Genomic DNA, 23,876 nt, shown 5'->3' on the forward strand with positions numbered 1-23,876 from the left:
TGTTTATTTGGCTCGAATGTATTTAATGATTGACTATGAACACATACAAGGTTAGTTTAGGTAAAATTCTATTGAGTTTTGTGCATTTTATTGTGTGGGTTAAAGCGTGCTCTTTATTAAATATTACGATAGCAAAGGTGTTTGCTTAAAAACTTGTACTTTATATACAGGCTGTTAACTATACAAGCACACACAGAGAAAAATCAACTAAATGTTGTGTAACAACTATATTTTACTGTGTAGGTATTTAATTGCACAACTATTGTTCAGTTCCTGCACTATTTCATGAAAATTACGGGCTTAATTAACATCAAAAATTTGCGAGCGGTATATAAATTGTCCAATGGGTCGTAGGTGGCAGGCTAAGAAATTAACTGCGTCCGCTCACAAGTATGCTACAATTTATTGCAACTACAGTGGCACGTACTGCCCAAGTTGCATCCAAAAACGCCAACGAACTAGGGGAAAAATCAGGGGATTTTCCTGGGGATTGGTTGCTTGGTTAGTTGGTTGGTTGGTTGGTTGGTTGGTTGGGTGGGTGTTTGGCTGACTTGTCTTTGTTTGCCAGCAGCTGGCGGCCATTTGCCGAGTGCACAAATGCCGGCAAAGGTGGCCGGTGGGGTTGCGAAAATGGAAAAGTCCGGGAAAATGGGTAAGTGGGAAAGTGGGCTGGGAGGAAACAGTTACTTAGGGAAGATGTATTATGCGGGTGTGTTTAAGCAGCCAGAGAGCCGGATAACGTGGCTGACCTAAATTAAACACGGTTGCTGTGCCAGAACTTTGCTGCTCGTTAGTTTCTTTAAAATCAACAAGGCATTTTTAATGATCAGTAGACGATTGGGATTGCAAAGGATTGCTTCAAATTAATATTGGTGAAATCTGTTCAAGGTTAATGAGTTACATAAAGATCGCACATCATAAGAACTGTTATTCAAAAAAAACCTATTTAAAATCTATCTTTAAAATATGGTTCGTGAAAATAGTCGGAGATTTCTTAAACAATAACAGCGCTCGTAAATTTAACGTTAAGTAGTTCTCCCAAGATGCTTCACCAGCAATTTAATTTTATTAATACAATACTTGAAAAATGTATGACAAGTGAAGATTGATGTGGCCAGTGCACTTATCTTTGGGGGCAAAGTGTAAAGCGAAAGTTTCTTTCCTCGTGAATTTTTTTCGACTCTCCGCACTTTTTGTATTTGCATAAGACTCCCAAAAGGAGGTCCGATGGAAAATCCTTTTCAGACAATTTTCGACAATTATGCTGCATGTACCGACGAGTTTTATTTTCATTTGCCTTTCGGTTCGGTTCGTTTTCTTTGGAGCCGGCTCAACCGCATCCTTGGCTGCCATTTGTTTGTTTTGCACTACCGTGTCGTTGGTTTTTCCGCTGCTCTCGGGCTCATTACGGCATTTTCCACTTTGGGGCGCTCATGAATAATTATGTTGTCCTGTTGCGGCCCAGTCATTCCGCTGTCCACCTGCCTGGGCGCCAATTTAAACGCGTACACCATTTTTAATTTACATGCTAATGGTGGAGAACATTTTCCCAGCCACCTTGTTGTTGTCGACGGGTTTTCCACCTTTTCCGCCTGGCTTTTCACTGGCCAGGCTGCAACTCCTGCCTGGGCTGCGTATCCTGGTGTTCTGCTTCTGTCGGAAGTTGTCGTCAGCGTTTCACAATTTCCCATAAAATAGTTTTGCTTTTCGGCAGACGGGTATTTCATCACGCCCACTTTAGTTGGTTTTATTTGCCTTTGCATTTCTATCTTGATGGCGGTTTCTTCGCTTCCATTCCGATAAGTTTGATTTACTTGGGGACTTTTGGGGGAAGTTTTAGTGATTTATGCCCTGGAAATCGGTTGAAAATCTAAAGGACAAAATGACTGATTCAAGTGTTTAAGCCACCATGGTATCAAAAAAATATATCTACCTCTTGCGTGCTATCAAAGTTTGAATTGAGATATATATATTCTAGGAATATTTAAATATATATATTCTACTTATTCGAAATTTCCTTAATAAAATAAAGGTGAGATATTAATACTTATTCGAATATGTTTTAATCTAAATCAAGTCACTAAGTCTCTGAGCCGCTGAAAGCACTCAAATTCCTAATGACTAAATCGCTTAGGTGAAGGGTAATTAGTTGAGAAAACATCTTCACTGCTTGCATTTGATTTGGTAAAAGACAACCCTGCCTGGCTTTTAGCCCTAATTGCTTAACCTTTCTGTTTCCTTTGGCTGCCAGTACCTCATGTCTAATGCAGTTTACTCTTGTTAGTCATTGTTAGTTTTTCATTTAAAGTTCAATCGCAAGTTCGGGGAAAATTCCAACTTTGAGTGTGCGTGTTTGGGGGTGTTTGGGTGCATTTAGTGGGTGTTTTTTTTTTTTTTTTTGGGCAAATGGCAATCAAAATAACCGCAGGCAATCAAGTTTGGCCAAACTTTCCTCTTGCTGACGTTTTGCTTTGGCTCGGTTTTTTTTTTTTACATTCTGGTTAGTTATTAGTCGGTTGTGCAAGCAACAACAAGAACGAATGTTTGTTAAGATTTTTTATGTGGATATTTTTCGGTTAGTCTCGGGAGCGATTGTGGTATTCTGGTGTGTCCTTTACTCACTGTAGCTTCCACATTCTCGAATGCATCGCTGTAAACCGAGGCTGGTGAATTGGAGCGCGATGCCTTGCGACGCGGCGGTTTCAACGGCAAGGACAACTGACGTTCTGTCATTTCCATATCCTGGATGGGCTTGTCTTCCGCCTCCGGATCGATCTCAGCCTCGATCCTTACAACCAAAGCCGGTGTACTGGTGGCCACCGATCGTCGTAGTTTGGTGCTGGACTCCGCCTCCTCCGGTTGCTCCTCCTTCAGCTCGTCCTTGAACTTTACTTTCGTACTTGTGACACCGGATGTGGATCCACCGGGCTCTTCGTAGATATGCTCAGTGGGTCGCCCACTGGGATGGGGCGATATGGAAGTGGATGGACTTCTGGCCGCCTTACGTTTTATCGAACGTGCCCGTAAATTCTGGACAGCAGCTCCAATGATTCCGCCATGGGCCTCCTGCCAACGCATGCCGCCGCCGAAGAACTCCTCCGGATCGGTGATCCTTGGGGTACCGGGCGTGGCCACCGAGGATGAGGCGGCCGGGGTACCACTGGACATGGGCGTGGCCCCGCCCATCATCGACATGGCCGGCGTGGCAGCGGCGCTTGCCTTTTCGGAGGACAAAAGCGGCATGAAATTCGCGTTCGATTATTACCTACAGAGCAGGTTGGTTGAATGGGGATAGTTTTTGTCTTGGTTTGTTTTTTATTTGTTCTGGATTGGTTCTAGCATTGGTTTCATTATAGTGTTTGGTTTTTGAACGCGGGAAAGAGAAAGACAATTTTCGGAGAGAGACACATAGGTGGTTTTAGTCAGGATAATCGAAGGCCACAAAAGTAATTGTGTTAATTGATGGGCATTAACAGGAGAGGTTACTTGGAATTAAGCAGTTGTAGTGAAATGGTAAGTTAAGTTGGTTAAATCGTTCCAGTAGATAATGGACTCTTGTTTCACTTCATGTTGCTGTTAGATTCAAGCAGAAGGTCCTTAAAGTTTTTTAAAGCGACCTCGTTAATTTTCAATATGATTTCCAGTCATTAAATTTTTATTATACCTAAATGTATAAATATTACCCGCCTATGAGAAAAACAGATATAATCCATATTTATATTGTTTTTAGCTTCTTCGTTCCAAGCTATACACATTCGATGTTTTTGGTGTCTCGTATGTAGATTGCATTAGTGTTTTTTTTTTATATTTATTGAAAAACATTCAAATGCACAAAATGCAGTAAACTAAGCGCCTAAACAAAAAGCTTTCAAGCAAACACTGACAACAGAAAATAGCCAAAGAACAAAAATGCTTCAGCTACTACTTTTTAGTACCATAAATAATAGTGGCCAACATTTCCGGCACGATATATCGCCATATTTTTATTTAAGTAAGCCAACGAAATATTTGTTTATTTTTTTAGTGGTAGAGGGCGTGTCAGAAAATCAATAAAGAACTTAATTTAAATGTATATTTTTTCAAGGCGAATTTCATATACAAAAATTAAAATGTAAATCAGGGGCAAATAACTGAATTGATTTATAACTCTTTCGATATAATTTTGTCATATATGCAAAAGGAGAAAGAATTTTTTTCCATAATTGGTAATAATTTTTTTTCGCTTTTTTGTTACAATTTTCATTCGTAACATTTTTCCCAATTGTAAGTGACCTTAAAGTGTGTTTTATTGATATAGATATAATTTTCTTTTTTTTTTCATTTTCATCATGAGTATTTATTTGTTGTGGTTGTAGTTGTCGTTTCTGCTGTTGGTCGTGTGGAAATAGATTCTTCAAAAACAATTAAGCCACGCATATTAAGTATACGCACGAGTGGCTGTTAGGTGTATAAGTACATAACGAGTTTGTTTATGATTGAAAACGAATTAAAATAATTAAATTATGAAAATAATCGTCGTAATAAATATGAAGTTATATACATTGAAAGCGAGTGCGAATCTACTAGGTAATTATTTAAATTTGAATTATAGTTATTGTTATTTTCATTGGTTTTCCGTTCTGGCTCGAAAATCAAATTAAACACTGTTTTTGTTTTTGGGAAACACAAAAACCAAAATCGAAACAAAACTTTTTCAATGCATTTCATCAAAGCGAAATTCGCATGCCATTTTTTCTTATTTTTACTTTTCGCTGTTTTTGGCCAGGAGAAGGGGGTATAAAGGACTTTTCGGTGGGTGTACCAGTGTGGGTGTGTATTTTACTTGGATTGTGTGTGTGTGTGTGTGTGTTAAGTTGGTTTTATTTTTTGGTTTGCTGCCGTTTGCCGCTAAATGGTTTTGTTAAAGTTTTCTGTTTTCTCAGGGGGCGGGGCGGGGGTGGTGCATGAGTTGTGGTTGATAGCTTACCAAAGGACTTGCAAGAATTACTCCGATCCTGCTTAGTACTGCTGGAAGACGCTGCAAAAATGTACACAAAACAATGTTCATACTCAAAACACACTTTAAGTTTGATTTGGTTGTCATTTTGGTTGGGCTAAGTTTTGGTTTTTTGGTTTTCTGGTTTCTGGTTTTTTCTGTTTGCTATCGCTTGCTCAGTTCTCACTTAGCTGCTAATTTATTTATTGAGAGTAAGTTTAATTTGCCTGAAGGTTATAGTTTCGAATAGTTGCGTATCACTGAAATTGGGAACAATGTTCGATTCTTTTTTTGTCGTTCACGCTTTTTGTCTTGCGACTCTCTTGGATAAAAATGGGGTAATTGTATAATGCATGGGACTAAAATGCGGCATTTATTTAAGTGGCATCAACAGCTTTGTTGATTCATGAGCTCTTTAAAATGATTTTAGTTTTTAATCTCGTTACGTAACATGCCACTTAAATGAATTCCCATAAATAGGATTACATATTCGTAAATCACATCAAACAAAAATGCTTAACGTGCATTGTTAAACGATTTGATCTTAATTCGAAAAGTGCCTACGTAAAAACAAAATGCATATTTTATTGGTTTTATTTTGTATAATCAATTTTAGTTTTTGTTGTTTCATTTGCGTTAGAAAACAATGAAAACATAAATAACATACCTACCTACGGCATGTAAAATACTTCAATTATTTTATTATTATTCATTTTATGGTTGGGTTTTGTTAAGTTATTTTAAAACTAATTGGCGATGAATAAAACGCATTGTTTTCCTTACGAACGATTGTATAATACAACATTTAGAAAATAATCGAAACATAACAGAAGATGAATGTTAAGATTTCTATCAAAGAGGAAGAATTGTCTGTGGGCATTTCTCGGGGTAAATGTCACTTCATTGGATTAATAAATGCAAATGCAAATAATACAACTGAGCATCGGCACAATAAATACACATACATCGACAGTATCTTCATATAGGACAAAAAACAAAAATTCAAATCAGAAGTGTGTGGACAAAAATCAAATGTTCATTTGAGTTATTTCATTATTCTTAGGGCACACAAAGTTACGTTTACTATAGTTTCAAAAGGTTGTTATACAAAATGCTAAGTTTCGGGATTAACACAAAGTGAGTTTTTATATCGAGCATCTGGTAGTTGATAATGTAGATATGGCAATGGTTCTATTAACTAAGGACCATTAAATAAGACTGGACAGTACACGGTTATGTGATCAAAATTGGGTGTACGCAGATATAGAGGAAAGAAGAGATATAGACGGATATAGAGCGAGACAGAGAGAAAGAGGGAGACGCAACACAATGGAGGATATCGAATTGTTTTCGTTTGAGTTTTTTATATATATATATATATATTTTTTTTTTTTCTGTTTGTTTTCATGACTTGGGCTCAGGTGTTGCTGGCTTCTTAAACAAAGGAAGAACAAATAACTTGAATAACTTATATAGTACGAATGTTGATAGTTGTGTTCGCTGTGTGTTTTCTTTTTTATATCATTTGCTTGGTTTTATTTATACATATAATACTATATATGTAGATACGTATTTTTTTTGTTGGCTTTGCACGCTCATGTAAAATTCATATTTAATTGCTTTCAAAATGCATACGAAATTAGCTTTTTTCTTGGGTCGGGGCTGCCTGGTGTGAATCGGATTAAATGATTATTTAATTTACCTGTGTTACGGGATTCTCGCCGGGCCGATAGACGACGTTGTGCAGGGGTCGCTTTCGCCCCACATAATTGACGCAGACGAATTCCAGCAAGGAGGCGTAGATGAAGCACATACACACGCCGTCCCACACGTTCATCGCCGTCAGATTAGAAACAACCGGCAGAGTGCTCCGGAAACCGTTCGAGGTAGTGAAGAAATTCAGCATTGTTGTCACGCCTTCATTCCGGTTGTCAAAAGTTGTTCCAAGTTGTTTCGAGTCGTTTAAAGTTGCCGATTGTGGATGGTAATTGTAGAGAAAGTTGTATTAGCCGTTTGACACGTAATTAGAAAAGCATTGCATACTTTGGGGCTGGGGACAAACGGGTGTCAAGGACGAAGGGATGTACGTATGTAGAATATATTTTATGTGGCAATTAATTGAGTTGTTTCATTGGTTTTGGAATATGTACAAAAGTTTTTAGTTTTTAGTTTTAAGTCCGGTTTACGGAGAGTAAAAAGGTAGTTATCATATCACATGGTGTTCGGTTTATCAGTTTGCTTTTAATTTGTGATTTATAAACTGTGCAGAAGCTAAAGAAAATTATTAAATTCTACTTATTTGATAAGGAGCAGTAGTTCTAATATATGCGAAAATGTAATGCAGTAATAGGTTTCTGTAGTTTTATCAATGTTAATTTTTCAGAGTATTGTTCCATGTGATTTATTATTTTAAGTTCGTCTATTGGTTCAATAAACGCTTTTATCTAGAAAGCATTTATGTATTTGTTATGTTTAATTATTTATATTATTATGTTTTATATTTTGTTTCAAAATATATTTATATTTTTAAAATATACGAACAGAACTAATCAAATAGTTACAATAATTGTATGCAATAACTTGCGTAATGGTAATCAATTAATTCACATTTTTGCACTTTATAATTGATGGTTCTGATTAATAAAGTTAATAAGTTAATTCATAATAATTATTTCGTTGTGATAAACCTAAAGGCTAATGAGCAATAAATAATATTTGATTACGCATTAAATGTTATAAATCAAAGTCATGTGTTAAATTATGTAAATCCATTAACACAGCATTGTGCTGCAAATCACTAAGTTCCTTGCTTCATTAATCAACTTACTCCATTGGAATTTTCTCCATTTTAGCGCAAATAAAATTAATCAGAGGTAATGCTGGAGCATTTAATATTAATTATTCAGCTCATGAACGCGCGACATAAAAAAACAGCTCGATATGCAACATTATCCATCTTGGTTGCCTAATTAGTTGCGTCAACAATTCTCCAACTAGTTTGGCATGTGGCAAGGAGCTCTTGCTGCATTCGCATCGCTGCATCCACGAACCACATTGATTTTCAATTTGCCAGCGTTCTGCTATCCGCCCTACTCTTACCAAAAAATCAAAAAAGAAAAATATCGGAGGAAAATCTCAACGCTGCACTCAACTGCAAATGCTTCGAGGAAAAGCTCGAGCTGCGAGCGGGTCACAAATGAGGCAAAAAGGATGCTGCCATGCTAAGAAGGAGCTGCTGTAAAATGCATGCTATGTCAGCACTTTGACTAACAAAACGGCATCGCTTGCCTTGGAGCCATTTCGCCGTTTTTTGACTATTTATTTATTTAGTTTCCTTTTGTCATTGAAATGTCGTTTGATTGTGTTTGGCTTGCGCAGACAATGACGGCCAGAAATGGAATTATCCTTCCCCGTCTTCGATTTCCACAATGCTATTTGAGTGCCATGTCGTCGTTTTGTCATCGAACGATTCAAGAGCATTATTACTGGAAAATTGTTCAAAACTCATTGCAGCAATTTAAAGACGACTTAAATTGAAATTGAATGCAATTTTCTGGTTATAAACTTTGGACTATTCACACACATGAATATTTTTAGAATCAAAGAAGTTAAGATATTAAATTCAAATGGTTTTATCTTTAAAAGCGCGAATGTCATTTTCAATATAGGTTTGTACTTTAAAACTGATAGTATTCAATGATGTTGAACAAATTTTCATGGCTTTAGTATATATATTTTACTATATTTTAAAGTCAAGTCAAGAACTAAGCTTTTCTAACGCCGCCTGCAAGTTTTCCATCCTTGCCGTAACTTTGTAGTTTTTGCATTACACGCACAGAGCGCTTTCTGTTCTATTTGCCTAGTCCATGCTGACCATATGGCTTATGCATAAATCATCGTGTATGATGTGACCACCGCTCCACGTCATCATCATCATGATCCCAGGGATGTGGAGTGTGCCACAAGCCGTGTAAAATGCCAGGATACGGCCGTGTCCGTGTTTCTGTGTCTCCTGTCCCGATGCAGCTGCCAACGACGTAGGATCTTGATGTTTCGGCTGACATTCCCTTTGCCGCTCTCATTATTTTCATTTCGGTTTCCCTTGCCCACATTTCGCCAGGACTAGGACATAGTAATCGCATTATCCTTGCCTCACTTTGTGAACGGTTGAGAACAATATACTACATATGGAATATATTATTTCCTGCTCTTAAAACCACGATAATACATTTTTTTATTACCTTATCTTCCGTTTTGTTATTACAAATAAGTTTTACTGTTTATAATATCATAATTTTTTATATTTTTAATTTATTTTATTTTTGGTTATTAATACCATTATTTTGTTTGTTATTCGGAGTAGTGGAACATTTTCTATTCAAATGTATGTGTGTTGCAATCTAATTGAACATGAATTGGAGTAGTCATTTTAAGTTTAAGCATGATTTATGTATGCTTCAGTTGATTTTCGTATATGGATTTACCAAAGCTTCTCAAAGTAAAAAAGCCAAAAATTGCCTAGTTTAAGTTAAGAAGTCATGCAATGCACAAGGACTCAAAGGAGTTGGGCGTTTACCAAATACGAGTGCAGGAAGTAGAAAATACAAAATGAGAAAATTAACATTGGTAAAATCAGTCCAAGTAATGGATCGAAATGTAAAAAAAGGAATCCATTTAAATCGAGCGGCTAGCTAAACTTGAACTTTTAATGAGTTAAATGTTCCTAAGCTGTTCTAAGCTAACAAACTTCTAAATTATCATTGAGATTTGGCCAATTGTCTCGTGGTTGCGTTTAAATTTGGACTAAAACTTACTGGACTGCTACGTTTCGTTAAGGACTAAAATGTGATTTGGACTGTTTTTTCATTGGTTTGGAAGACTTCGATTTTTGTTGGGTTTTCTGTTTGCTTTATTGAGAACTTGGAACTTCTTTCGAAAGTTTTCAATTTGATTTTAGTCATTTTTTTTACGTACCGATCATAACCCGGGCTGGGACTGCATTCCATTCCAGCCAAAATGTGATAAACGACGAGGTGACCAATATAATGCCAGGTATGAAAACGGTTGTAAAATAATACGCACGATCACGGGTAAATGTCAACTCGACCTGTAGGCAACTGTAATTACCTTAAGAAACAAGGCCGGAATTATGCATTATGCAAATTCGGCCAAGGGTTAACACACGCACACACACAGAGACAAACAGAGAGAGAGAGATAGAGAGATATATAGATAGAGAGGCCTAATTGTAGGAACTATACTCCGCTAAGGACCTTACACTAGCCTGTACTTTTCCCGATTTTTTTTTTGTGTTGGCTTACTTTGGCTAAACTATACTCGTACTTTCAGAAGGAAACAAATATGTAATGTTAAAAGTGAACTAAACTTGTGGTTCGGTAATTTAGGTAATGCTTTCCAGATTTTTTGGGTGGGATGGCTCTCATTCAAGGTACAGAACCCATGCAGCAAACCTTAAAATCTAGAATCCTTTTGGTGTGGGCATACTTTGAGTGGGCACTGTATTTCAAATATATATGTTTATTACTACTACGTTGGCCGCATTGAAATGAAATGGAAAAGTGACAATTAGAAATCATAAAATGTACAAATTACATTACAGAAGGGCAATCGAAAAAGGCAAATGCTACGAAAGGCGGAAAGAAAATCAATTCTCAATGGCGTACAAAATTGATTTTTGGTTCGGTTAATTTCTTAAAAGTACGTATTTTTATTAAGAGTATTTGGTTTTGTTTGGTGTGAGAGATATAGAGAGCGAGGGCAAAAATTGGTTATGGTTTTTGGTATGGTTTTTCATTTTGTTTAAATTGATTGATTGGTTTTTTTTTTGGTATTGTTACCTATCATCGATCTAGCTGGCACGGCATTCCATTCTAGCCAGAAAGTTATAAAGGACGACGTCACCAATATAATGCCGGGTATAAAAACGGTGGTGAAATAGAATGCACGATCTCTGGTAAAGATTAAATCGACCCTAAGACAGCTGTAGTTCCCTAGGGGCATTATTTTTTGCATTTCGGGTTTTTGTTTTTGTTGGTTGATTTGTAGCGTTTTTTTTTTTTTTATAAAAGAGTAGGTGTGGGAAGGTAGACAAAGAGTAGACCATTAGATAGGCATTGGATTTACAATATTTTTGTAGATTCTTTGCTAAAATGTATAAGCTGCAAAAGCAAGTCTAGCCAAGATCTGAGACTACGTAAGTAAATAAGAAAAATAATTATTATTTTAAAGCCAAGCCAAAGAATGGAGTACTAAACTGAGAAGGTCCGTTTTGCACGAAAAAACCTAAAATAATTGTATGGAATTTGCCGTTTTTGTATGTTGTACAAAGTAAATACCAGTTTACCATCAAAAACACTACGATTACTAAAGAGCAAAACATTTCCCGGTTGTAATTTCTTTGGCTAATACAAAGTATAAGCAAATGAAGTGATTGGCATTCGATTACTGGCAATTGCGATCCCAATGACTTACCTCTCCAGCTGTTCTGATCGCAGGCCGTCGTTTGATTCTTGATTAAGTACGCGTTCAATGTGGTCAGCGAAGGACTCTTCCGCAGAGTGTCCTCATCGTTTTTCCAGACGTACTTGATTTGGGCCTCCTCGTAGGAAACTGTACGATAGATGAAAGAGAAATTCAGCTTTAAGAATCACTGCTTCGCACAATTGGATTAGATTCTCAGCCCCCGCAAGTAATCCCATCACAATATTATTAATTAATTAGATTTATCTAAATAGGCGGGCACACACAAATGCATATTGTCTGGGCCATTTGTTTTGGGGACTCTAGGGGGGCCAGACCCAGTAAATTAAATCATATTTGACAAACAAGCCGTGACAAGCGGGCAAAAGGCGAAATGCGAAAGGCACAGCACTTCGATGGATGTTTTGCCACTCATAGATGACAATCTCGGCAGGAACCGACATCATCATCATCTTCCTCTCAAAGTAATTTACGATGTGGCTCACGTTCTTAGCCGATGTTTCCAAGCGGGTTGGGAACCGGAAACAACTTTCGCAAAACAATGTAAAGACAAAAACGCCACAACAAGGCTGACTGTTGTGTGTGTATGACGATGTGTGTGGGTATGTGTGCGTGTGGCAGGCAGTCAGCCTTGTTAGTCACTTTGTCAGCTTTTGTCGTTTAGCCCCCTTCGGCCCCATCGCCTCCTCCATTGTTGCATGAACACACATACACACACACACACACACAAAGAAGCAAATAGGCAAATGCAGATGGTGGCTAAGATTTCCCATGAGTGGCAGTCAACACGCTCGCCTGCCCATCTTTTTATCATCAGGACGTCAACATCTTGAGGTTCCCTCTCAACACTTTGAAATTGTCACATCATTTATACATTAATCCCACTTCAGTTGTATTGTTTTAAAAATACATTACTCTCAACACTTGCTTGTGACATCTTTCTTTATGTAATCCAATATAATTTTAATTTCAATGGCAATTTAAGTTCCAGCCACCTTTAGAGGTATAATCATATTTTCATTATATTATGTTTGATTCAGTTATAGCATCACTAATATTCAGAATTTTGTCTATAAACTGCCCAGATATTCGTATTTCTTAAAAGATATTTATTTTAAGTATTTCTTTAAAAATGAGAATAACTTACTGCTCTCCATGGAGAAGGAACACTTGGGGTCATCGAATGGAAATATATGAAGACTTCCCTGGCAGGATAAGATCAGGTGACGTCTACAGGGAAAATTGCAAAAAATTGGTTTAATTAAATATACAAATACATCACTTTTTCATGTGCATAAAAACTTCATATTTTCTGTTAAATTTTCAAGTTCAAATTCAATTCAATTTAAATTTTCTTGAATTCAAAGAGCTATTTTCTGCCTATGTGCTAAATTCTCTAGAAAAATATTAACTTTAAAATAATTAATATAGTTTATCCTTAATATATTTGTGAATTTTGTTTTCAATGCATAACTATAGTAAAATATTTTTGACCTTATAATTCTTTGAATTTAGTCCCCGAGCAATTTCATGCTTGTCTTTGCCACTTAAAATTGGTTTAAATAAATATACAAATACATCACTTTTTCATGTGCATAAAAACTTCATATCTTCTGTTAAATTTTCAAGTTCAAATTCATTTCAATTTAAATTCTATTGATTTCACAGAGCTATTGTCTGCCTATGGGCTAAATTCTCTAGGAAAATATTTACTTTAGAATAATTAATATAGTTTATCCTTAATATATTTGTGAATTTTGTTTTCAATGCATAACTATAGTAAAATATTTTTGACTTTATAATTCTTTGAATTTTTTCCCCGAGCAATTTCATGCTTGTCTTTGCCACTTAATATCACGCTTTGTTCGGCAACATCAATTCATAATTTTCCACCCCGTGTCGCTGTCGCTTTTCCAGCAAGTTTTTCCGACGTTTCTCCTTGTCGGCTATGCAAACAGCAAAAGGGAAATGCTGGACCAGAAAATGCTGGGGAAAGTAAATTGCAACTGCAACTTATATTAATTGCTGGACGACACTTTTGCGCCATGCAGTCAATTGGAAAAGTTCTGTTGAATTAAAAATGTAGACAAGTTGGCAAAACGAGAGGCAGTGAGCGAGAAAAGGGAAGGGTAAGACAAACAAGAGCATCCAACAAATGTTGGTCATATTGTGAAAAGTTCCTCGCTTTTTTTCCCCATACGAGCATGCATTTTGCAGCTGGCGAGGAATTGGGATATATGTACTTTGTACCTGGGCAAATATTTACATACCTACTTTCACTTTACATTTTACTCATATTCACCTATTTTCCAGCCTTCTACATTTCTTGTGCTATTTTTCATTACGGCCTCGTATGTTTGCCTGGCTAGCTTTTGGTATATATTTTGTGTGCCCTTTCCTCAAATTTTCCGCTAGCCAGCAAGCTAGCGAGCAAAAAAAAAGGTGGAAAATTGAGCAAAAGCAAGTGAAAAAGCAAAGAGAATAAAAAAATATTGCCGCTTCGCCTGTCATCTTGCTATCCCTAATGAATATGAACTTTGAGCGAAAATTTGCATTTTCTGGCGCCATTAAAGCCGCTTAGCCCGGCCTCGTCTCGTCGGATTTTGTATAAAAAATTCATTCATATTCAAATCGGGCTACAGAGCAGACACACACCTCATTGCGTACGTAATGGTCCCGTTCCGAAATATTCTTAAAGCGAAATGCATTGGTATGATGGGATCCTTGAAATCGCCATGCATAATGAAATACGTATCCGGCGTCCAGATGCTATCATGATGATGCAGAGCATTTAAGAAGTCATAATGAGACTTATTGCCATATTGCAGTCGCGGATCGTTCCATTGCTGGTTCAGCAGAAATTCAACCTCGTATTTCTGCAAGCAATCAATTCAATATAAATAAAATATTTATTACATTTTCACAATCCATCCGCAGGACTCACCAAACTGCTTTCGTCGGGCGATGCTAAGCTCAGGAGCAGCACGTTCACGTTCACCGTCAGAGTGCCTATTAAAAAAGGATTTCAATTCACACGGTTGTGGTCTACTTAACATATATTTTATTGAAGTGCCAAGTGCCAGAAAAATAAAATGTTTAACTACCCGGAGAGGCGATAAATGCAAAATGTCTACTGAAAATTTGATTATGGAAATGTACAACTTAATCATCTTTCATCAAACTAAATAAGATGGAGATTGACTGCTCCAAAGAACTCATCATTGAGTAATAAGACGAAATCTATAAAAAATCAAAAGGCAGTAAGAAAAGAAGACTTCATACTTGAAAATAAGATAGGTCATCGAATGAAAGTAAGAAGTACAGATACAAAGTGCATCTACATAATATAAAAATCCGCGAGAGTACACCAACCGCGATTGTGTGGTCTCCGTGCATTTTGATTAGTTGCCATATCGGGCGATTGCAAGCCACAGCAAAAGTCTTCATCTGCAAAAACGAATTGAATTAGATTGAATCATTTCGAGAACAAATGTTTAACTTTAATCTCATCAGTTTTTCCGATCTAAACCATTCTCTTGCATTGTTATTTTATACTTTCCATTCGTAACAAAAGCAATTTTCCAACCGCTCAAAGAATGTCATGTAATGATTTTCCAAAGTATAAGCATGTCGAAGAAAATGTAATTGCATTGCATAGATGGTTTGGCTCAAGATAGTGGCCACCCGAACCCCAAAGTTTCCACATCTTTTGTGCATCACATCCATGGCCGTGGAGCCATTAACTTTAATTGATTTTATAGTGTCCATATGTCGTGGCCTGGCTCCTCCAATTGTTGTCTGCAGGATGTCATTTGGCAACCCCTCTTACGAAAGCAACTCTTAATGGCACAAACACTGTGTGTAGTTTTTCCCCAGTCTCCACTTAGTAAAATTGGACATTTAATCGCAACAATGTAAAAATGGCGGATAATTTCTGAAACTTCTTACCATTTACAGGCGGCAGTAATCGTTTATCGTAGCGCTTCTTCTCAAGCAGTAAATCTAATATTTCCTTATCCGAACTGGACTCATCAAATCTGTAGAACACGAGAAAATCATTTTGAAAATTTATAGACCTTATTACGATCAGTGTTGTTAACTTGTGTTAGTAATTGACAAAATATAAAGTTGTTATTTTCCCAAGGAATCTTTTATGTACAACAGTTTTGTGTGCTGTTTTCAAGTAGATGGGAAGATTTTAAGCCGAACAATTAAAGTATAATATCAAAGAACTCATAAGTAGGTAAGCAGTTAAAATAATACAATTTTTTAAATTCTTTAATGAGAGTCTAAGAACTCCTTTAGGTTTTAGAAATTCTAAAAATTATCTCTTAATCCAGAGAGAGTAAAATAGTTGACTTGCTATGAAGTAGTTGGCAAAGCATTTTATTTTATGCAACTCATAAAGTTTATTTCAAATTGCATGCATAACATCAGCAGAACGAAGCTGAGAAAAACCAATTACCTCAACTGGAAATCAAATAAACTAAAAAAACTATAGTGTGTGCAGAAAACGAAACTTAATAATTCCAGAAAGAGAGATAACGAAAAACTCGAGTTTTCTCTTTTTCCGAATAATTCTCAGCTTTTGGTATTTCTTTTTTTTTAGAGATGGAAGGAGGTGTGCATTAACTTACTTCGACCAATCGATGCCATGACTGAAAGAATTTCAAAAAGGAAAAAATAAATAGAACAATTTTTGTACGTGTTGTGAAAAGGATTGCCAGGCGATACAGAATGAAAGAAATATGAAGAGATAGATGGATAGTTGGGAAAATAGAGAGGCTGTGTGGGCGAGTTGAAGGTAACAAAATCAAATGGCAGTATTCCGAAATGAATTGGGGTGTTCTAATGAATTCACCGAGTTCGCCCCGAATCTAGGACTTGTAGTACCGATTCAAAATTGTTGATAAGTTCATAGGGCACCTATATAATATAGTAGTCTGATCCTGCTCGTTTCGACTTAGATACTAAAGTTTAAAGCAGATAGCGTTAGGACTAAGAGGCTAGAAACGGACGCACATGACAGGCGGAGAAACGGATACCCTGTACAAACTATATCAGGCTGTTGATACTGATCAAAAATATATATGCTAAATAAGCTCGGATTGCCGAATCTAGATTCCTTCTATGTCCATATTTCAATTAAAAGAATTCAAGGCGAACTTTTGGCTTTGCGTGACTCTGTACTGATATTATGCGATTTATCCTGCACTCACATGGGATGCTTGTCGAGGGCACCCGTCTCCGACTGCGTGGCAGCTGCCGTGGACGCGGTGGTCAGATAACAAAGCATCAGGAGCACACTGGAGGCGGCGTAGAAGCTGATCGACTGGCTGTAGTGCTTGTAGTGCTGGCCGAGATACTGGAAGGCGGCTGCCGAGGTGGCCGCTGCAGTAGCGCCGACATTCGCAATGATGGCCGCTGACATGGTGGCGGGCATTTGGGTCTCGGCATACGGATGTTCTTGCCACGCCCGGTACGCTAGGGGCTGGCGATCCTGGACAGGACTCAGGTCCTCGTGCTTTTGGAGCGTTTTCGCTAGGGCGGCGAGGGCGTGAAAATGCAGGGATATTGCCGAAAGTTTGGTGATGCTTGCAGGATGCGCTGCAGGATCTGGCTGGCGCCTCCGCCGGCGGACATTGTGTTGCTGCCAATGCTGCCCATCCTCATGCCGCTCGGCGACTTGAATCGTTGTTGCCGCAATATCGATTCCGATTCTGCCCGCCGCCGTATCGACAATGGATCCTTGCCGCGCCAACGCGTCCTCGCCTTCGTCCTTGTGCGTTTCAGCCACTTGACTACTACTGTGCTTGTTGTTCTCCTGACGTGCCTGCCGTATCGTTAAAAGCACTTGAGCCGCCGCCTTCAGATGTTCGGGCCCGGTTGCTGGCTCTTTTTGGGCCTCAGCCTCTGTTTCAGTTTCTGTTTCTGCTCCTGCGTCTGTTGCTATTGCTACTACTGCTGCTACTTCTGTTTGTGTTTCGGTTTGCGTTTTATGGTTTTGTTGATAGTTATCCTTGATTTTGATGTCCTCAGCTGGCTTGTCGTTGTTTCCTCTGACAGCGACCTTGCCTCTGGTCCCCGCTGCTGCTTTTTCCGCTTTTCCACGGCATTGGTTGCGCCTCAGTTGCCTGCTTCTCGGTTTGTGGGGCTGCTCTTTGGCCGCTTCAAAGACGCAGCCCATGTTACGAAAACTGCAAAGAAAGGGGTATTATTTTTACGATATGTCAATCACTTTCCTATCTTATACACTTTACTTTAAGAAATATTGCTAAAGAAAATATAACTTTGGTAATATTACGTTTCCTGACTCTTATTTAAGATTAAACAAATAATGTGGACATTTATTGCCATCAAAATGTACTTTTTTAATTTAAAACATTCAAACGTATTGAAAGAATTTTAAAATATTGAAAATACTTTATAATAAAATAATTAAAAGTCAGAACAATTAGGTAAGGTGCAATATTTATAATCAGAAATTCGTACAAGTAAACGACTGTCAAAATGCCGTTCACAAATATTTTTGAGAAATACTATGAGAAAGCTGTTTTGTCGCGGTTTCAATTTAACTGCACCCCCGCCAAACTAATTAACCTCGGCGAAAGCAATTCGCGCGTCACAATCTGAAATAAAAATCTATCGTCACCCACTTGATTGTCGTTCCAATGACTTGGCTGCATCAACACTCGCGGCGGTACATATAGGATTTGATTGATGTGGCAATATTGGATTGCTTCGGCCCAACGACCACGCCCACCTGCGTGCACACCCAGCCGTAAATGTCAGTTGCCAAAATAACATGGAGTTCTGTAACGGATTTACGACTGCCACAGGAAAACTTTAATTTTCCAGGTAATTTCAAGCAAAAGCTGGCACTTCGTACAATTCCATGATATTAGTTGACTGCAGCGTTTTCACAAATTACATGGACAAGTCTCCTTGTTGAGGACTCGTGATAGGCTAAAGCATGAATATAATAAGGTGTATATCCACTCTTATGAGATATATCTTTATTACCATAAAGATACATAATATATAGTATATAATATATAATATATACATAAATCCTAGTCAAGCTCAAACTAATTTTAGTAGTAATATTTCACATTTATTAAAGGTACAAGGTATGTACTTTCTAAGTCTCAAGCTGTTATCCCTAATTCAACTGAAAAATGTTGCCAAAAGTGATAAAACTAGTTTGGTCTACCATAGTGCAAGCGGTTTAGGCCAGAACCAAAAAACGAATGTCAGTCAGGCAGTCAATGGGCCAAACGAATTTTTATTGTTGCCTGTCAAAGGCTGTCTTTTCGCTGCCTCTCGGTTGTTGCCAATTCAGTGGTTGTCAGCTTGTGGCCAACTCAGGAATGAATGCAATTTTCATTTCGACCAAAAGTGTACATATGTGTAGTCTTCAAGTAAGTACAAGTTGGGCTATATTTTGACATTTTTCCAACATGCAAAGACCTAAACGGCCATTGCTCCAAGTGAAATGAATACCGACCTTAGAAATTCAATTTCCGATTTTGGGCTAAATAAAACTGAAGAATAAAACGACATCCATTGAGAACGGAGTGATTTGGGTCTGATAAGTTATTTTGGTACACATGCCGTGCATGTTTGAACACATGTTTTTTAAATGAAATATAATCGGCTTTTGTACAATTCGCATAAGCTGCTTAAGAAAACTTTATTTTAATACTGTTGGTAGAAGTTTACAGATTAAGAATCCAGAAAACATGGAAGCAAACCGCACTCAATTTAAACTTGATTGTCCGAACAGCTTATTCTCAACCATATGGAAAAGCCAGTGAAAAACTTTGACATGAGTGAGTCGGTTCTCTGTCTTTCTCCCCATTTCCACTTTTAATCAAAGAAAAACCGCAGAAAACGCAGACAAACCCACTAAAGCGGGTACTCAGTGGCTTTGGGTTATCCGTTAGCCACCGTATTCAGGGTCTTCATTATACATTTATTCGATTTTTACGTGACTTTGGCCATAAAGCACAAAAATAAACCCCAAGACAGTAGATAGCAAAAGTAATAGGCATAGAAACTAGGCAAAGTCAAAGAAGTGGGCTCGTAAATGGGTCCCATATACAAATTGCTACCGATACAGTTTATACGTGTTTTCCTTGACCCCATACACATGCATATACATATACATATATAGCTATACTCACTCACCCACATGTGTCAGGACAATTATTGGCCTCAATCTATTTTAAACGCTTGTGTTCGACTTTTCATTTGTTTCCGTGGTGTTGCACCAAAATTGTCAAAACTTTAACTGAATGAGCAAACTTTTCGGGCAAAGCAGAATGCTTTGAGCAGCGAAAAAAAATAAGGGTAGAAGATATAAAAATGACTGACCATAGATCAGTTCACAACTGGCTTCCTTTGAATCCTTCCTGGCCCTCCCCGCTGATATCCTTCATGGCTTCCGGGGCATAAATTTACACAAACCGCGCTCGAGAGTCCGACGACTGCAGTTTGGCCAAAGTTAATCCTGCCATCGTCTGGCGGCCGGAAACGGCGCCAACTGACAGCCCAAGCCAACAACTAACCCGAAACACAACCAATCCTTTCACATCCCTTCGTCCCTTTCCTCGTTCTGGCCTTAGTCTATAGTCTATTTCGTTGTGCATTTCATTTTTCGCTCTCGACTTTTTCATATTTTTAGTGGAGCAACTTTTCATATTCCGCATCTGAATCTTTATTTTGTATCTCCATTTTGTTGGACTGCGACTTGTTCAGTCAATTTAATAATTTGCTGCTAGTTTTTGCCTCCCCTCTACAAATTTTTTGACACTGTGGGGATTTGCCAGCAACATTATTTGCATACTTTTTGGGCGGGCACTTTTGTTGCGGTGGCCACATGTCGGATACTTAATATCCCTCTGACCAACAAACATTTCGAGCACGTTTTGTGCTGGATCAGCTTTAATGCCCTAATTTGCAATTTTGCCCAAATCAAGCGGCAATCCAATTAGATGGCAGTCCGACACTTTTGAAGCTGGCCAGAGTTAATTGAAAATTCCATTAAATTTGATGGAAGCGAAACTATTTGTCGGGATGAGTAATTGCAATTCACAGCTGATGTTCAGTGGGAAAGAGTTCGTTGGTAATTGGAGTAATTCCAATTTAGTTAAATGAAGTTGCGATCTCAATTTTATAATGGATTATCTGCTAACGCTTTTATAAATTATGAAGCGATTCAGGTAACCAAAACTGCTGAATTAGGTCTTTAAGGTGATTCCATTTACCCAAATCTCTTTTGTCGAAAAACCTTTTAAGGAAAATATTCAAAAATTGCCGTAAAGGAACAAGGCTCGGTCACAGACCAATGGGTAAGCTCAGTAAACAAAAAAAAATAAATAAAAACTTTACCCACAACAATAGCAACGAGCAACAATTACAAACAACTTGTTATCGATTTTTTGAGCTTCAGTGTTTGCCATGGCGCCATTGTTCGAAGTCACGAACTTTCCAGTGACAGAAAAGACAAGAGCAAAATAAAGTTGATTAAACCCATTGAAAATATTCCCTGACTTTTAACGTAGCCTATATAGCCACGTATATACGAAGATTGTGGGCGGCAAACCAGAAAGGCTAAATGGGGGCATTGTTGTGTTGAAGGCAGCTCAACAAATTATGAATGTGGACAACTCAACAAATTGAGAATTTATCCATTGTTCTGAACAGAGAGAAAATCTTTTAACAAGTAAAGTGAAATGCCTACTAAATAGCATTTGAAGAATGTTACGTTCTTATTTAACAGTTTACTCTTTATTACAATTATATTCTGGAATTTTTATTTGACAGTTCATTAACAACCATCCATGTTAATTTTTCTGATGATATACCTTTTTTTAAAAATATATATTCTTATATAAATTTTACAAAATTCTCTCCGTGTTTTAATGGTCGTATATTAGGTTAATCCTTTAGTTCTGGTCATCCTACATTTACATCGATGTCCTGTGCTTCAATCAAATTGAAACTGCATACATGAAATTCATATTTAATGAGCTTAGTTCACCGCTGGCCATAATGGACCATAATCTGTTGCATTAAAAGTTATTAAAATGTCATGGCAAATACCAAAATTGCATGGCCTGGCAAATGTGGTAATTGAAGAAGGGCACTTGACCCACTTTTCCCAGCCAGCCAGCAAATTGAAATTGGAAATTGGCAGTAAGAGCAATCTGCATGCTGGCATGCCTAATTAAATAACTCGGTGGCCAGGTGCACAGCGATTCCATCCTGGAATGCAGGTGGTTATCCGGAGTGGAAAGGCCCGGCGATTCGAGTGGATCGAAGTGGAGTGCAGCAGTTCATTCGCATTTCAATTAAAATGGTAGTGCAGACATAGACACTCAGCAAATGCAAACCACTCAGAGGGACGCTAAGCCGTTTAGGCTTAAGTCAGCTTATTGCTCGGAAAAGTGGAACACGCGACGACATGGTTGACACACGACGACGACCTGTTGGAGACCGAGAATTTTCCAATAATCGAACGTGCGCGTTTAATTAATGCCAGCCAAGTGTAATTGAATAAAAGGTTCTGCAACTCCTGCGGTTTACGATTTTCATTGCATCTGCAATTTAGTTTAAAGGTCACGATATTGGTGGATTTAAAGTATATTAAAGACAATTAACTAGTACACGTTATGGTTGCATTGAAACGCTTTTAATGATATGCACATGATGGCAATATATTAAATATATTAAACCAAATCCCTCTGTCAATGCTTATGATTCACCGCCGAGGTGAGCCATTTAACCAAACTAATTGCACATTTTGACAGTTTGCGGTGCAAACGTTTGCGCACAGTTAACCCAAAATGACAAACTGCAAATGTGCAACGCTCGTGCGGAGATAGAGCAGGAACTGCGGTTTAACTGGCTAGTGTGAATGGGAATTTGGATGGCTTGTGGAGCCGGTGGTGGTGCACTTAGAGGATGTGGGGGCGTTGCGAAATTCCCTTGTTTGCCTGTGTGGTATCACATTCTGTTTACAATAAGCTCCGGTCAGCTCGATGACGATGTTGGCCAGCACTGGTGAAAATCGAATGCAGAAATGTCGAAGAAGAGACAACTTGTTTTCTTTTGCGCCCCAGGGAAATAAGAACTAAAATCGAACAGATGGTAGTCGAACATGTTGACTTTCAGAATTTTCACAGGCTTCCTTGCTTATGCAATATGTTTTCAGTTGAACACTTTGGAAAAGTTGCGCTGGCATATTTTATAAATAATTTAAAATTGAATGAGTAAATTGCGGTGGATATTCACGGATGACCGCGACCACAGGTCCTTTAAGTGAAGCGGAAGTATGTCATGTGCGCAAATGTTGCGTACACAATTGCGGTCAGAATATTAAGGCTGCCAGCTCAAGCTGTAGATGATTCAAACGATTTTGTCATTAAATGTTTTGAAATTTATATTAAATACCTTTTTTTGGTAGAAACATATCTGTGGTATGTAGTTGTAGTTTATTTCACTTAAAACACATTTTTAAAAAATCTATTTTTATCAGAATTATTAAATGGTTCATTTAAAATACCCCAGATTACAAGACTCCAAACTTTAACTTTAGCTGAATATGTTTATTTTATGGCCACCACTCGCTGCCCTTTCATTGAATGTTTGAGTAATTAAACAATCGAATCGTGCAATCCCCTTGATCCCATTTTCAGATCGAACTTTTCGAGGCTGCGTCCTTTACGGTTAACATTTTTTTTTGCTGGCCATCATGACCAGTTTCGTAAAAGGGCTTTGGCAAGGATTTGTTTTTTGTGCGTCGAGAGTCCTCCTAAAATGTCGAAGGGAGGAGTTTTCGAATGCTCTTGCTTCTGTCGCAGCCACTTAAATGCCATGCATCATGGAAATTTATGTGAATAAATTATAATCAAGCGAAGAAAAACTTGCAGACCGTAATAATTCAGATTAAAAAGTATTTATACACATGACACAGTCAGTTGGGAAAATTCTTCACGGTGGGCTGACGGCCCCAATGGGATGTGGGCGTGGCAGTTGCAAAATGGAAGTTGGGTGGGCTTATGCTGCTGGTCACGCGTGTTGGCCGCGTGTGTCCTGCGCTGATTTCGCCATAATAAATTGACATTTTTTGGACATTTCTCTGCTCTTCGCTCTGTTTTTCGCTCGGAGAACTGGGGAGCTGTCTGTCATTTAAGCCCCCTTTTATACTTTTTCCCTCTTTTGGCATGGTGGTTTCTGCCGTTTTTACAAGCGCCCTGGGCAAGAAGCTTACGGCGATATTGGCCCAAAAGATGAATTCCAGCCGATACGACAAGTGTAAAATTTATATTTTAAGTCGAATTGGTTCTTAAAGAATTACATATTACGAAATGTGTAACGGGCAAAATTATTAGCC

The 23,876-nt window shown here is 37.9% G+C and overlaps 1 protein-coding gene and 1 long non-coding RNA gene across 18 annotated transcripts in view; both read right to left on the minus strand.

Annotated features, from left to right (window-relative positions):
* The window catches only part of pHCl-1 (pH-sensitive chloride channel 1), a 50,452-nt gene that overhangs the window by 4,557 nt on the left and 22,019 nt on the right, over window positions 1-23,876 (minus strand). For 3 of the 17 annotated variants that reach the window (NM_001370025.1, NM_001038936.4, NM_001169979.1), the window contains exons 4-13: window positions 16,696-17,673; window positions 16,114-16,134; window positions 15,425-15,513; window positions 14,849-14,923; window positions 14,421-14,485; window positions 14,132-14,352; window positions 12,624-12,706; window positions 11,468-11,605; window positions 10,834-10,986; window positions 6,678-6,892 (exon numbers count right to left, since the gene is read on the minus strand). In NM_001370025.1, the coding sequence (NP_001356910.1) occupies window positions 6,678-6,892; window positions 10,834-10,986; window positions 11,468-11,605; window positions 12,624-12,706; window positions 14,132-14,352; window positions 14,421-14,485; window positions 14,849-14,923; window positions 15,425-15,513; window positions 16,114-16,134; window positions 16,696-17,663 (2,028 nt within the window). In that variant the 5' untranslated portion in view covers window positions 17,664-17,673. Of the gene's footprint in view, window positions 1-296; window positions 300-2,622; window positions 3,220-4,966; window positions 5,018-6,677; window positions 6,893-9,949; window positions 10,103-10,284; window positions 11,606-12,623; window positions 12,707-14,131; window positions 14,353-14,420; window positions 14,486-14,848; window positions 14,924-15,424; window positions 15,514-16,113; window positions 16,135-16,695; window positions 17,674-23,876 lie in introns of those variants that run through there. The other 14 variants (NM_001370024.1, NM_001274965.1, NM_001274969.1 and 11 more) reach the window with 13 other exon arrangements.
* lncRNA:CR44051 (long non-coding RNA:CR44051) lies at window positions 22,957-23,338 on the minus strand. Its single transcript, NR_073938.1, has one exon. It is a non-coding gene; the product is annotated as a long non-coding RNA:CR44051 (long non-coding RNA).

This window comes from Drosophila melanogaster, chromosome 3L (genome assembly GCF_000001215.4).
Source record: "Drosophila melanogaster chromosome 3L".
Taxonomy (NCBI): Eukaryota; Metazoa; Arthropoda; class Insecta; order Diptera; family Drosophilidae; genus Drosophila; species Drosophila melanogaster.